The sequence below is a fragment of the Alligator mississippiensis genome, chromosome 3 (assembly GCF_030867095.1).
Source record: "Alligator mississippiensis isolate rAllMis1 chromosome 3, rAllMis1, whole genome shotgun sequence".
In the NCBI taxonomy this organism is placed as follows: Eukaryota; Metazoa; Chordata; order Crocodylia; family Alligatoridae; genus Alligator; species Alligator mississippiensis.
Window position 1 is genome coordinate 157,919,078 of NC_081826.1, and position 13,061 is coordinate 157,932,138.

Consider the following 13,061-nt stretch of genomic DNA (forward strand, 5'->3'; position numbering starts at 1 on the left):
CTTACTGGATGACAACTGAAGTGTGACTGTAAACATTTTGGGGCAGGCACAATTGTTTGGTCAGCATTTTTACAGTGCCTTGTACCATGTGGTCCCTGCTTAAGACTAGGGCTCCCAAAAGCTAAGATAATACAAACAATAAATGATGCTTGAGTTCCTTACCTGCTGGAGGTTGACCTCAGCATCCAGTATCTCATCCACAGCAAATGGTGGCAGGGACATATTTTGATGGAGGAAGTCTGAGAACGTCTCATTGTCAACCAGAAAATCATGGAGTTTCAACCCTATCAGATGAGAAACATTGAGTCTTGGTTAGAGGCAATCTAAAGGAGAAAGAATATGAACTCTTCAGACTAGAACAGTAAGAGATGAGAGGGGTGAGGGCAACTACGCAAAGCAGAGCACAGAGGAGGAACAGCAGCTGCTGCCTACATGCTCTGAAACAGCTTTAATGAATACATTCAAATTGCTGAGTTTTCATTTAAAAAAAAGAACCTTTAAAAAAATCTGCCTTCCAACACCCTCACTAAAGCCTAGCTTGTGCATTTAATCTGCTGCCAGGCATGTGAGACACCTCCCAGAATTAAAAGTTTTTCACTTTGGGTGACAGTTGCTGTAGCACAGGAGGCCTGCACAAGGTTTCTGGCCCCATTTGAACACTATTTTGCGGGCTTAAACAGGATTGGGCTTAAACTGGTGCACATGCCATTGAGAGTCTTAGAGTTTATCATGCAAGCGTTCAATCATTGCTAATACAGCTATGAACAATAACCAATCACAAGATACTTGAAGACTAAGCCAAGACAAAAAAGTGCAGACACAAGTACATCACGAAGACAGATAACAGAATCAGTGTCATCACTTCTGTGAATTTCCTTTTTTTTGTACAACTCTTGCATGAGTGAATACATTATAATCTGCCTGGCAACTGACTCCCCAGCCCAGCCCAGCCCCTGGCTTCTTTACTTTTCATTCCATCCAGGAAGAGCACACACCAACTGCTGCAGTGTCCTTAGCCTGACGAAGGGTTTTTGAACCCGAAAGCTTGCTTAATAACTATTCTCCAACCATTTGGGTTGGTCTAATAAAAGATATCAAATTCACCCAAGGAACCTTGTCTGCCTCTTGCATGAGTGGACTTTTTCCCCCTGAAATCTCAAGTTCCTGGTGTCAGGGGATTACATGAGGCTCAGCTCCTCATGTTTCAGGAGAAAAGCTGGAAACCATGACCCAAGTATACCATGAAGACTCAGAGGGTAAGAAAAAGACAGGCATAGGCCAAGCCAATGAGGTAGATAACCTGGCTTTGCTTCCACTCAAAGAACAGTGAAGGCCTTAGACAACTGACATATGAAGACAGGCAGTGAACAAAGCCCATGGGTCGAGCCTTACAGAGATGATAATGCCCCTAGCCTCCCTACTCCATCGTGGCTGTGTTTCTCGTCCCTGAGGGAGCAGCAGCTGCTACTGCACAGAGCAGCTTTCTCATTTTTATTAGCCTGTCTGCTTATAAGAGATCCTTGGCACAGATGAGGAGAACCCAAACAACTTCCTCCAAGCTGATGGGGGGGGGGGGCGGGGGGGCAGGGGGTAGAGTCTGCATGTCACAAGAACATGGGGCCTTGCTCTATGTATGCCACTCAGGGCTCTCTTTTGTGCTATTCAGTGTTGCCTTGGCAGGACACCAGTCTGCTTGAAGAATTATGATGAGAGGGCTGGAAGGGGAGGAGGGGAAAAAAAGCAAGGCTGCCTGTTCTTCTTGCAGCATGAGTGTATCGGGGTTACTGTCGGTCATTGCTCTCTAGCCCACATCTCTGGTTACAAGTTCCATGTATCCTTTTTGTTCTACATGAAAAGTAATCATGGCCATCAGCTGGGTTGGAAGGAAGCTGGAATAGGGTTGACAGGAGGTTACTCAAGGAGGAAACGCTTTCTTGCTCCGTTCCTAGCCAGGACTGTTTATGAAAACACCCATGGATCACACTACATGGGGGCTGGGGGAAGAAAGAAAAGACACCTTAAACAGGCTTTTTCAAATTTGAGCTGTATTTCTTTTTCCCAGCTGGGACTAAGACTAAAGAAAAAAGGGCCAAATTCTTAGGTGGCATTAATTGGTGTAAGCCATTTACACTGTTTTGCACCAGCTGAGGGCTTCAGCCCAGTCAGACTGAGATTTAGCGTTTTCTTCTCTCTTGGATTTTGGTTATTTCCGACCTGCATGGAGCTGGCTAAACCAGGGGCGCTCAAACTTTTGGCCCCATGGGCCAGATGAGTAGGGCAGGGTGGGTTCATGGGCTGGATCGAGCCCAGAGTGCCAGGATTGGGCCTTGGGGCCCAGCACTGCTCTCTCCTTGGCCCAAGCACCAGGAGGGGGCCCTAGAGCCTGGCACCACCCCTCCCACCTCTTCGCACCAGGATTGTTCTGTGGAGGCCAGGAACTACCCTCTCCCATCCCAGTGCACTGGGATTCAGTCCCGGGGTCCTGGCACCTCTCTCCTTCTGGCCCCTCACACCAGAATTGGGCCCTGGGGCCCGGCACCATCCCTGCCCAGCCCTGCACACTGGGATCAGGTTCCCCAACCACTACACAGAGGCCATGGCTCCCCATGTATCCGGAAATTTGGGGGTGGGGGAGCAGTGCTTCTGCTTTCCTGCTGCCAAATTTCCAGACCCATGGAGAACACCACGGGCCACATGAAACAGAGCCCTGGCCGCACCTGGCCTGTGGGCCAGAAGTTGAGCACCTCTGGGCTAAATAATTTTGCTGCATATTTTTTTTTTAGTGAGATCATCAACAGGGATGAAATTCAGAGACAAAGGGGAAGGTGAAAAAAACACAGAGGCAGCTAACAGACATTTGCAAACTTTCTCATTTAGCTTCTCACCTATCTAGTTAGAGTCTTTTTCTAGTTTTTCTTAAAAGACTATGCACTCCATGGAAACCCTTAAATAAAACAATTCTCATACATTTCCCAGTTGTTCCGCATCCTTTGTTATTTATTACTGCATGAAAACAGGCTCTGTGTTAGCTGAAACCTTCTGTGTAATTTTGTCTTTTTGTACAACTACAGGAAAGCAACCTAACTCATTTTATAGAATATCAAGAGACTTTTTGAATTTCCTCCAAATGAACTAATATAACAGGCCCAAAGTGTGTGTTTTTCCTCACGGTGGCTATCACTTTAAAAAATGCTCAGTGCGAAACCTGACTAAATACTGAAATGTCCCTCACACAGGATTTTTACATGTCTTCCAAGTTTATTTTCATAAATATTTGTGGGACAAGAGGTCTAAATGATAACACTTTTCATGGAACAGAGAGTTCTTGACCCTTTTCAATTCAGACATTATGCTTCTGATTGGTTTGAGGTTAAGCTGCTTGCCTTGAGCCACTTGTCTCAGCTGATGCAGAAGTCTCTGGCAAAACAGGAGTAGAGGCCAAGTTGAGAGCCCCAGTTTTGGTGTTAATCTGAGAAAAAGCCATTCTCTCTTTCCCTCTGGTGTCCCTTCCAGCTGGAGACACTGAATAACGTATAAGTTTCCAAGTTCAAGTGAAAGCCTTCCAAATCACTGAGAGCTACATAATGACTCACACAGGAAGCCAGAGCAATGCAAACAAAATTCCAACACTTTGTAGATTAAAAAAAGAAGGCTCTTTCCTAATACTTCCTGTTCAATACCACCATCATTCTGCCCAAGATTTTTTGTCCACCAGTGAGTAACACTGAACCATGCAAATATGTTGGTTAAACACTTGCCCCGATGCCACGAACCGAACAGGCAGCAGAGCTAATGCCAGATGTATTGAATAACAGAAGCCATGCTGGCAATGACGATGTAGTTTCAAAACACTTCTCTGCTATTAAGAGAATTCTTCAAAACCCACTAGGAAAATCCATATATGACATACTGGTGCAGGACATCTCCTCCTTTCATTCCCAACAGAAAAAAACAGGACCATAGTAGTGGTAGTATTTCTAGTAAACCAGCTGCAGATCAGGTTTCCAGGGTGAGTGAAAGGGAGGAAGAGAAGGCAGGAATCATCCTACACACAGCATGAAGATGATTTTACCAACATGCACCCAGACCCGAGGGCAGAACTAGGGTCTCCTGACAGTCAGTCCTATCCCCGGCAGCAATGGAGTCCAGGTCCTACTGGACAAGCATCCACTTGGTGCTCACGTGTGTACATACATACCATCACAAGTACCAGTCAAGAGTCACCTTGTTAACAAGTCTAAGCAGAGAGGCCAACAGCTGTGTTAGCACAGAGAGTAAAACAGTTCCATTCCTAAAGAACATGTTCCCTGCCAGAACGAAGCCAGAACATGTCTGGGTGGGGCATTGCACCATTCTGCCTGCACTGCCAGTCGAGTCCTGTGCCTCTCACATGAGGAACAATAGACATCACAAGAACGGAGGGAACAATACTTATTATTAACGTTCTGTTAACCAGAAATTGTGAAGCAAACAAGGCAGCATGTCAGGCTGTGTGCTGGTATCTCCAGCGATTCAAGACAGAAAGCAATTATGGTATTTTCTGTACTTCCACTGCTGTTCCTGGATTTATTAACATTTGGCAAAACTTGCATTTCTCAACAACTCAGCTTCTCCTTTGCCTCAATCCTGAAGCAACATTATAACCCTTCATTTATTATCTCACATTCTGCTCATTTGAAAATGATTGTGTTGCTATAAGAACAGCATTATCAGTGCAAGATCAAGCAGCAACATGAGAGGGGCTACGGAAGTTTTGCCAAATCATAGAAAAACAGGGGTAGGAAGACCTCACAAAACCATCTAGTCCAACCCCTTGCTCAAGAAAGGATCATCTTTGTCCAAACAAGCTCAGCAAAGTGTTTGTGTAACCTGCCCTTAAAATCTTAGCATTCCCCAGCCTCTCTTCTAAGTGGTCTGTTCTACTGCTGAACCTCCCTCAGAGTTGGAAGCTTTGTCCTTACCACCAGCAAGTGTCTTGGAAGTGTCTGTAGGAAATATCAGAGGGAGGTGAGCTTCCCAGGTCAAAGGATTTAAACACACTTAATCCCTATCAGTTAACGAATGTGGCAACACAAGAATAGGAATAACAAATGGCTTTTTCTCTCCTAATGAGACAACAGAAGGAAGACCGAGAGGCACAAAGCTACACACTTGGTAAGGCTCCAATTCATAGGACTGGATTCTCAGTTATGGCTAAGCTGCACTTGGTACCGAAACTAGCATGAGGAGGGGGACACCTCTGCCTTTGCCCCTCTCTGTATTCAGAGATGACCCCATTGATGAAACAGGGCAGCTCAAATACATGCTTGGCTTCCAAAGGCCCCGGTGGGAACAGCCAAAGTAGTGCAGCAGTCCTTTGGGCATGTCCCAGCCTCTTCAGCCACTTCCCTTGCAGCTGGCACTGCTGTACAATTCAGCCACTTCCCTTGCAGCTGACACTGCTGTACAACAACCCCAAGGGAACTGCTGTATTCTAGATGTTCTGCCCTATAGCCCACGTGGCTTTAAGTATAAAAGGGGCTATATGGCTGGGTCCATTGCTCTTGAACCAAGTTTTAGGTGCAAGAGAAGGTCATGTTTATACATGGTGTTTGTGAGTACTAAAAGGACCTCTGCTTTTGGAAGAGCTGAAACACTGGACCCAGTGAATATCAGTGAATATCAAAAAACAGCAGGGCAGAATAGACAAAGCAGATGCACTTGAAGAATTAAAAATTATTCTCCACCCTTGAACTCCATATAAATTTTACAAGTCTCATGTACCTGAGAGAGACAATACTTAAATACCCCAGAGAAGTGTGCGTGGCAAAATGGCTTGCAGCCAGAGGCTCCCACACCAATGGCTCCATCAGTGTGATTTAAAATGGAGATTGAAGGTGTTCGAGTTTCTTTTTAAATTTCCCTACAACCTTTAAAAAGAAAAAAAAAAAAGAGATCTCCTTTCAGACAAATAATAGAACTGGGACTCAGAACCATGGACTCTCACCTCCTCTGGTTCATGCAGAAGAAAGAACAATTGCCCTAATGCTGGACTCTGAGTTAGCAAAGTGACCCACTGAGCCAATGACCTACATCTGTTACACAAAAAACAAACCTTTTTGATTCCCGGTGATCAGTTGGCATTTGGGCTTAGCAAGTTTTGCCTGCTCTTGTTATATTCCCATGATTAAATTTTTGGCATTGTAGCTGGAAAGCAGGCTGGTGTGATACATGGACCTCCTTGAAGGCTCGCTTTGCTTTTAATTGCTTCCTTCATCTACAAGGCACCTCCCCACTTCCTATACAGTGGATATCATACTCTGCAGCTAGTTCTGTTCCTAGCTGATACCAACAGGAGCTAAAAGAGTCACAGGAACATGTTACGCAACATTACCCTGATTCACTGACAAGTATTTGAGTGGCTCAGCAGGCTTGTGGTGGAATACCAGCTAGTATAGAAACACTGGGTTAATTTGCTGGCAGTTGTAACATCATCCCTTTTGCAGCTATAAGCATGTCCTTTTACTCTGACAACCTGTCTTTCTGCTCTCAACCCATAGGGCATGTGAACAGTATTGTCAGTGTTAAGTCACCCATAGCCCATACATCTGTCTACTCCAAACCTCTCTTGAAGGTTGAGAAGGGTGTAGGAAATCTTCCTTCCTCTCTGCTTAGTTTACTTCTGCCAGCTGGATTTCTCCTGCGCAGTAGTGGTGGGATTAGGGAGAAAGTTGTGTGCTAACTCTTCACTTCTCTCCCACACAGAGATGGCTAACTTCTTCACTTCCTTCTTCCAGCTGGCCATGGCTGGGAATATTTCAATCAGAAGAGCAGTTCCACCTTAAAATAATGTGTGAGCCAGGCAACCCCCAAGCACTTCAGAGAGCTCAGTGGACCAGGACAGAAAGTCAAAAGCCCTCCACTTCAGCCACTGCATTAACAGTCATCTTTTTTAGGTTTGTCACTCATTTTAGTCCCAGTGACAATGCCCTTCTACACAAATTCAGTTTCCTCTCAGTTATATCATTGCAAATGATTGCATGTGGCCATAAAGAATCCTTAAGTAGGGCTGTAGGAAAAGGAAAATATGCCCCTACTCAAAATTCCCTGCACAGAATCAACTCCTTGCATTCCTCATTTTCAGGTCCTGCTCCCCTCCCTTGTCACAAACTTGGTCCTCCACCTGTTGAAAGTCTCAGCAGTACTAACCACTCCTGCTGCCACAAAAAACACAGGAAGGGCTGCCCCTTTACACAGAGATGAGGTAGGGAGAACAGAGCAAGACAATCATTGCAAAAGCCTGGACAACGGGGGGTAACGAGGCCCTGTGTAAGAAGTAGGTGACATTTTGCTGTTCAGGATTAGGCAACCCTGTATCTTAGGTCATTGCTGCACATTCAGGATAGAGGCAAGTGTCATAAAACGGGACCCAAAGAAGTGCAGTTCATCTCTGGCCGTGTTCTGTGCTCAAACAGCTGCAGCTGAAGCACTGAAAACAAGAGCAGCAGGAGAGGGAAACAGACAAACAGAACAGCCCCCAAGGTAGAAGTCAGGGCAGGAAATGCCTTTCAGGCCTGCTGAGCTCACTTTCCAGGAATTCCTAAAATATTATTTCTTTGGTCACCACCCGGGCAAAGGAGGGACTTTCATCTCATGTCCTGCCTCGTGCATCTAACCCAAAGCAAAGATCAGCATCAGAAATACTGCAGTTCATAACTGAAGAGGAAGCATTAGGCAAACGTGCCGCCTGTGCAAATAGCAGCCCAGAGTTAACTGGAAACCCTGGAGGGAAAAACAAAATGAACCAGATTGTATCTTTGCTCCTACATTCCTGCAAGGCAGTAAAGCAGATGCACCGAACAGCAGAGCTGCTCTCATGCAAGCAGCACCATTGTCCCAACTGTAAGCACTAGCTCACTGTGAAAGAGCACGCACTGAGGAGCCGGGGCCAGATCCTCCACTGGTGCGGGTCTGCTGATCTCAACAAAGAGATGCCAAGATGCATCAGTGGAGATACTAACATCCCCAACTGGTCAACCATCGCAAAACCAGTCACAAAAATAGTGTGCACTCTGCTGGGGCAGTATTATGTGCCCCATTTAGTACCAGAGCCCTGTTGTAATCAGCACAGCAATGCACATCCCTACCCAGAATGACTTACAGCAAAAGGCATAAAGGCAAACAAGACTTGCCCAAAATTTGCACAGCAGGTCGGGGCAGAGCTAGGAAGGAAACCCTGATCTGCAGGTGCTTGGTCCAGTACCAGGTAACACCATCACACTGGAGGGTGGGGTGAGTAGATTGGAGGTGGTAGCCCACAGAAGGAGCTCCCTCTGCTCCCTTTCCTACCCCCCATTCTGAAAAGAGCACTGGGGCTGGGACCAGGGAGAGGCATTGGTAGGGGAGAGTGACTGTAGGTTCACAGCAGCTCTATCTCCCAACCCCTGCGACCCAACACCAAACATCTGTTGGGTCCAGGGGATCATTGTAACTCATGGCACTTCCTGTGAAGGATGCCCTTCTATGTTTAGCGAGAGACAGAAGTGCATTTTTGGAAACATACAGGATGCATTTAGCTTTGCAAACCACATGGAGAACCTCCCCCCTTTCTAAAAAATTCTAATAAAAAACACAACCCTGGAGGAAAAAAAAAAAAAATGTTTATGGTGTTTGTGGAAGTACCTCTGAAGAGCATATGTTGCTAAGACAACTGTTACTGCTTATACATTGACTGTGCTGGAAACAATCTGACCTAGATAATACACGTGGTTATAAACTCAAAAATGTCAACTCAAAGCTACAGTAAAATGTATAAAGAGCAATAAACACAGAAAGGAAAGTAAACCAAGAGCACGTGTGCACGTGTGTGTGTGCGTGGTCTGCTTGCATGCATATACCTGCAGTGTGACTTCACAACAGAGCTTGGCCTTTAGCTAATGTTGGAGCGTGCTATGCCAGTGCCTGTGGAATGGAACAGCCCAGGCTCTTGTCCAACGCAGGCCAGGTGACTTTGGCAGTAGGTCTGCAGCCCAGGGGCAGGGGTGGGGGAAGTGTCTTTTCTAGCACCTGCACCAAGGCAGACAGCTGGGAGCTGCACTTGCATCATGGTCAATTCTCTCAGCTGCTCCCTCCACAAGCTCAGCTTCCACCCAGTTTGGGCCTGTCAGGGCTAGAGAGCTGCAAACTGCATCTACACTACCTCTGCTTCTCTCCGCTTCACCCTCCCTCATCTCATTTATGGTTTTGAATGGACTGGCCAGTGCCTTTCATGCTACCACCCATTGCTGGCTGTAATAAAAACTATTCAAGTGCTTGGGATAATGTCATCTTCTATTGCCTGGCCTACAGAGAGGATCAAACCTTAACACTACAGGCAGCAAACAGCAATTCTTATTTAGCTGAGCGAGTGCCAGCCTGTGTGCATGGATATGAACATGCCTAGTTGTGTTCTTGTTGCCAAATGAGCACGGTTTACATGATGAACATGTTTGAACTACCAGATGAGTTAAAAACACCATTTATGAGGCTTCCCCTATAGGATGTTCTTCTCTGGATTATACCCCTTTTAAAAAAAATTAAGTTAAATTAAAGCAAAAAAAAGGGGAGGCTTTTACTTTAATGCTGACAAATGCTTTCATGCTCCTAAGGACTGTACTGGCTCCAGGGATAAAACCCAAGCTGCGATCAGTGGCTATATACTTACCTGTGTCTCTCCTGCTGTTGCTTCAGTTTGTGGTTCACTTGGCACTACAGCTAACCTGCTGTAGAACACAAGAACTGGACAGAGCAACTGTGGCTAGCATGAGCTTGAAGAACTGCTTCTGAGGCCATTCTTCTGATGTTTGTTACAGTGGGTTTAAGTAGCTACACATGATTCATTGAGCTCTCTTCTGTTCTCTCTTCCCCATGCAGTATACACAGTCATATGGTCAAATCTGGTGTTTAGACAGAATGCCATGGGGTCACAGTTTGAGGCACGCTGAGGAAATGCCAGTGTTTTGCTAAGGTGTTGGCAATTATGCCATTCCGATAAGGGGGACTAGAGGAATGGGCTTACTCTCTCAAAGGTCATGTCTCCTTCGACACATCTCAGTCTACCTGCTCTGAGAGTCTCCTGCTTCGCCTATGGCAGCTGGATAGCATGTGCTGAACAAGCATTCAGAAAACCATCCCACAGGCAAGTCCAGAATGAGTGTGTGCTATCCATACCCCACAGGTAAATCCATTTCTGGCATACACCCATGTTTTAAGGACCATGTGACAAGATCTGATGTAAATCAGCACAGCTGCATCAACTTTAAACAGAAATTCTCCAGTCGTACAACAGCAGATGAGTGACACACATTACGCAGATTTTTAATATTTTGCATTTCTATTATTATTTTTTTTTTTATCTTGAAGGAACCCAGAATGCTTTAGAAATGTAAACCAGCATATAGTGGTGGCAATTTCACAAGACTAGACAAAGATGGTGGTAAGTCTCCTTAGAGCAGATGATCTTCAAAACGGTATATATAAAACATCCTCAAATTCTGGGCAGACATTTCATAAGAGACTGCTGAACCAAATCAAGTGTAGAATCCAGCTGTGGCTCAGATGTGAACTATGAATGCTACCCAGATCCTAACCCAGCCTCCTGAGCAGAAATAAGTCAAATGTTGGACAACTTCCAAGTTTATTTTCATAAATATTTGTGGGACAAGAGGTCTAAATGATAACATTGGACAGTTTTTACATTTCACAGTTTTGAGGTAAAAAATGCCAGAAATAGACCCAGAATGTGTGTCAAAACAGCCTAAAGAGGAAAAAAAATAGCTGCAAAGACAATATACGGATATAGTTCTGATTGTATAACCCTGGTATGTGGTACGAACAATGCTAACAATATAAACAAAGAAAAGTAAAGAATGAAAGAGCATTAAAGTGTTATTATTTTTAGCAAAACTTTCATTTCTCAATTCCAGATAGTATCTGTATTAACTGGTGGAGTTTTAAAAGCTGCTTTAGATGACTGAAGCAGTCACAGAGAGTTTTCAGAAACAATACCAAAGAAGTCTTGTATGTGCAGATATCATTTGTACTGAATCCACTATCAGAATTAGGAAGCACTTACTTGTTTTATTATTATATCTGTACTCAGACAGTAAAGACAAACTAATAGCAAGATAAAAACCGTGCCCATAAAAGGCAGTACTTTGCTACTTACTGGAGTAGCCTTGTGCTGTACTCTAGCTTTAGAAAATGTGAACTACAAATGCTCCCTAGACACATAACCAATTGGTAAACTGGCATCCAGTGCAGTGCAGAATATAGCAAAGGTACCAAAAATGCCATCCTGCTGGTCACAGTACAGACTAGCATATGTTTGTATTCTTGTCACATCTCTATTCTGACTCTCTCACACTCACACACACACACACACACACAAAATCAAGGAGAATTCTCAAAAACACTCAGCCAACACTTCTCATTACTAAGTCAATGATATAGATCAGTGGGAGCACATTTAACCTGATGCTGAGCATGTTTAAGCACCCTACTCCAATGCATATGCACCTCTCCTCCATATCCAAAACCCTTCTCCTATCTGGACTATAGTTTCATAGCCGGTAGGGGCATAAGGAACCTGAGAAGATCATCAAGTCCAACCCCCTGCCATGGGCAGGAAAGGATGCTGGGGTCAAACGACCCTGGCAAGGAGTCTATCTAGCCTCCTTTTGAAGACCCCCAGGGTAGGAGCGAGCACCACTTCCCTTGGAAGTTGGTTCCAGATCCTAGCTGCCCTGACTGTGAAGTAGTGCCTCCTGATGTCTAGCCCAAATCTACTCTCTGTCAACTTACGGCCGTTATTCCTTGTTACTTCCGGTAGTGCATGGGGGAACAGGGACTCTTCCATTGCCTGCTGGTCCCCCTTGGCAAGTTTATAGGCAGCCACCAGATCCCCTCTCAGCCTTCTTTTGTGGAGGCTGAACAGGTTCAGGTGCCGTAGTCTCTCCTCACAGGGCCTACCCTGCTGCCCCCTGATCATGCAAGTGGCCCTCCTCTGGACCCTCTCGATGCTGTCTACATCCCTCCTGAAGTGCAGCGCCCAGAACCGGACACAGTACTCCAACTGCGGCCTGACCAGTGTTGCATAGAGGGGGAGGATCACCTCCTTGGACCTGCTCGTGATGCATCTGTGGATGCATGACAAGGTGCGGCTAGCCTTCCTGACCGCGTCCCTACATTGGTGGCCCATGTTCATCTTGGAATCAATAATGACCCCAAGATCCTTTTCTGCCTCTGTGCTGATGAGAAGGGAGTTCCCCAGCCTGTAGGTCTGCTGCTGCTGGTTCTTTCTCCCTAGGTGCAGTACCCTGCGCTTGTCAGTATTGAATCCCATCCTGTTCTCATCCGCCCACCCCTGTAACCTGTCCAGATCCAATTGCAGCCTGTCCCTCCCTTCTAGCATGCCCACTTCTCCCCACATCTTAGTGTCATGAGCGAATTTGAACAAGGTGCTGATGAAGATGTTGAACAGAGCAGGCCCGAGGACCAAGCCCTGGGGGACCCCACTGCCCACATCCCTCCACCAGGTCGAAAATGACGCGTCCACCACCAGAATTGGCTTGAATTTAAAACGTGGAGTTCCAGACATCCCTGGATCCCGGGGAATTTCAGATGTGAGCTATGAAGCTGGCTCCATTTCTGCAAGACTTGCACAAAAACAATGCACATTGTACTGTGCTGCCCTATATCATACTGGCAATCTCAACCTCTGACCATGGACGTCTCAGTAAGCTGTTAAAGAAAACTGAGGCATTGAAAGTTCATAAGCATCCTGGCCCCTGGGACACCGTTTCCCAGGTAGAATAAATTCAGGCCTTGACAGACCTTTGTATCTGAACTGCAGTAGAGAGAATTTTGTTATAAATCTTATCTATTTTGTGAATGGTTCCTTGGAAAAATAGGAAGGGAGCACCAAAACTGATTAAACTTTTAAAGGGATAAACTCTCAAGCACAGAACATGGAGAATTCTGTAGATAAAACAAGCCCAATTAATGAACAGTTTCACTAACTTCCCAATGGACACAGTCCCACC

General features: G+C 45.5%; 1 protein-coding gene across 2 annotated transcripts in view; it reads right to left on the bottom strand.

Moving 5' to 3' along the window:
• ABCA1 (ATP binding cassette subfamily A member 1) overlaps positions 1–13,061 on the bottom strand; it is a 122,298-nt gene that overhangs the window by 66,916 nt on the left and 42,321 nt on the right. For both annotated transcript variants that reach the window (XM_006261408.4, XM_019490729.2), the window contains exon 6: positions 163–284. In XM_006261408.4, the coding sequence (XP_006261470.1) occupies positions 163–284 (122 nt within the window). The remainder of the gene's footprint in view (positions 1–162; positions 285–13,061) is intronic.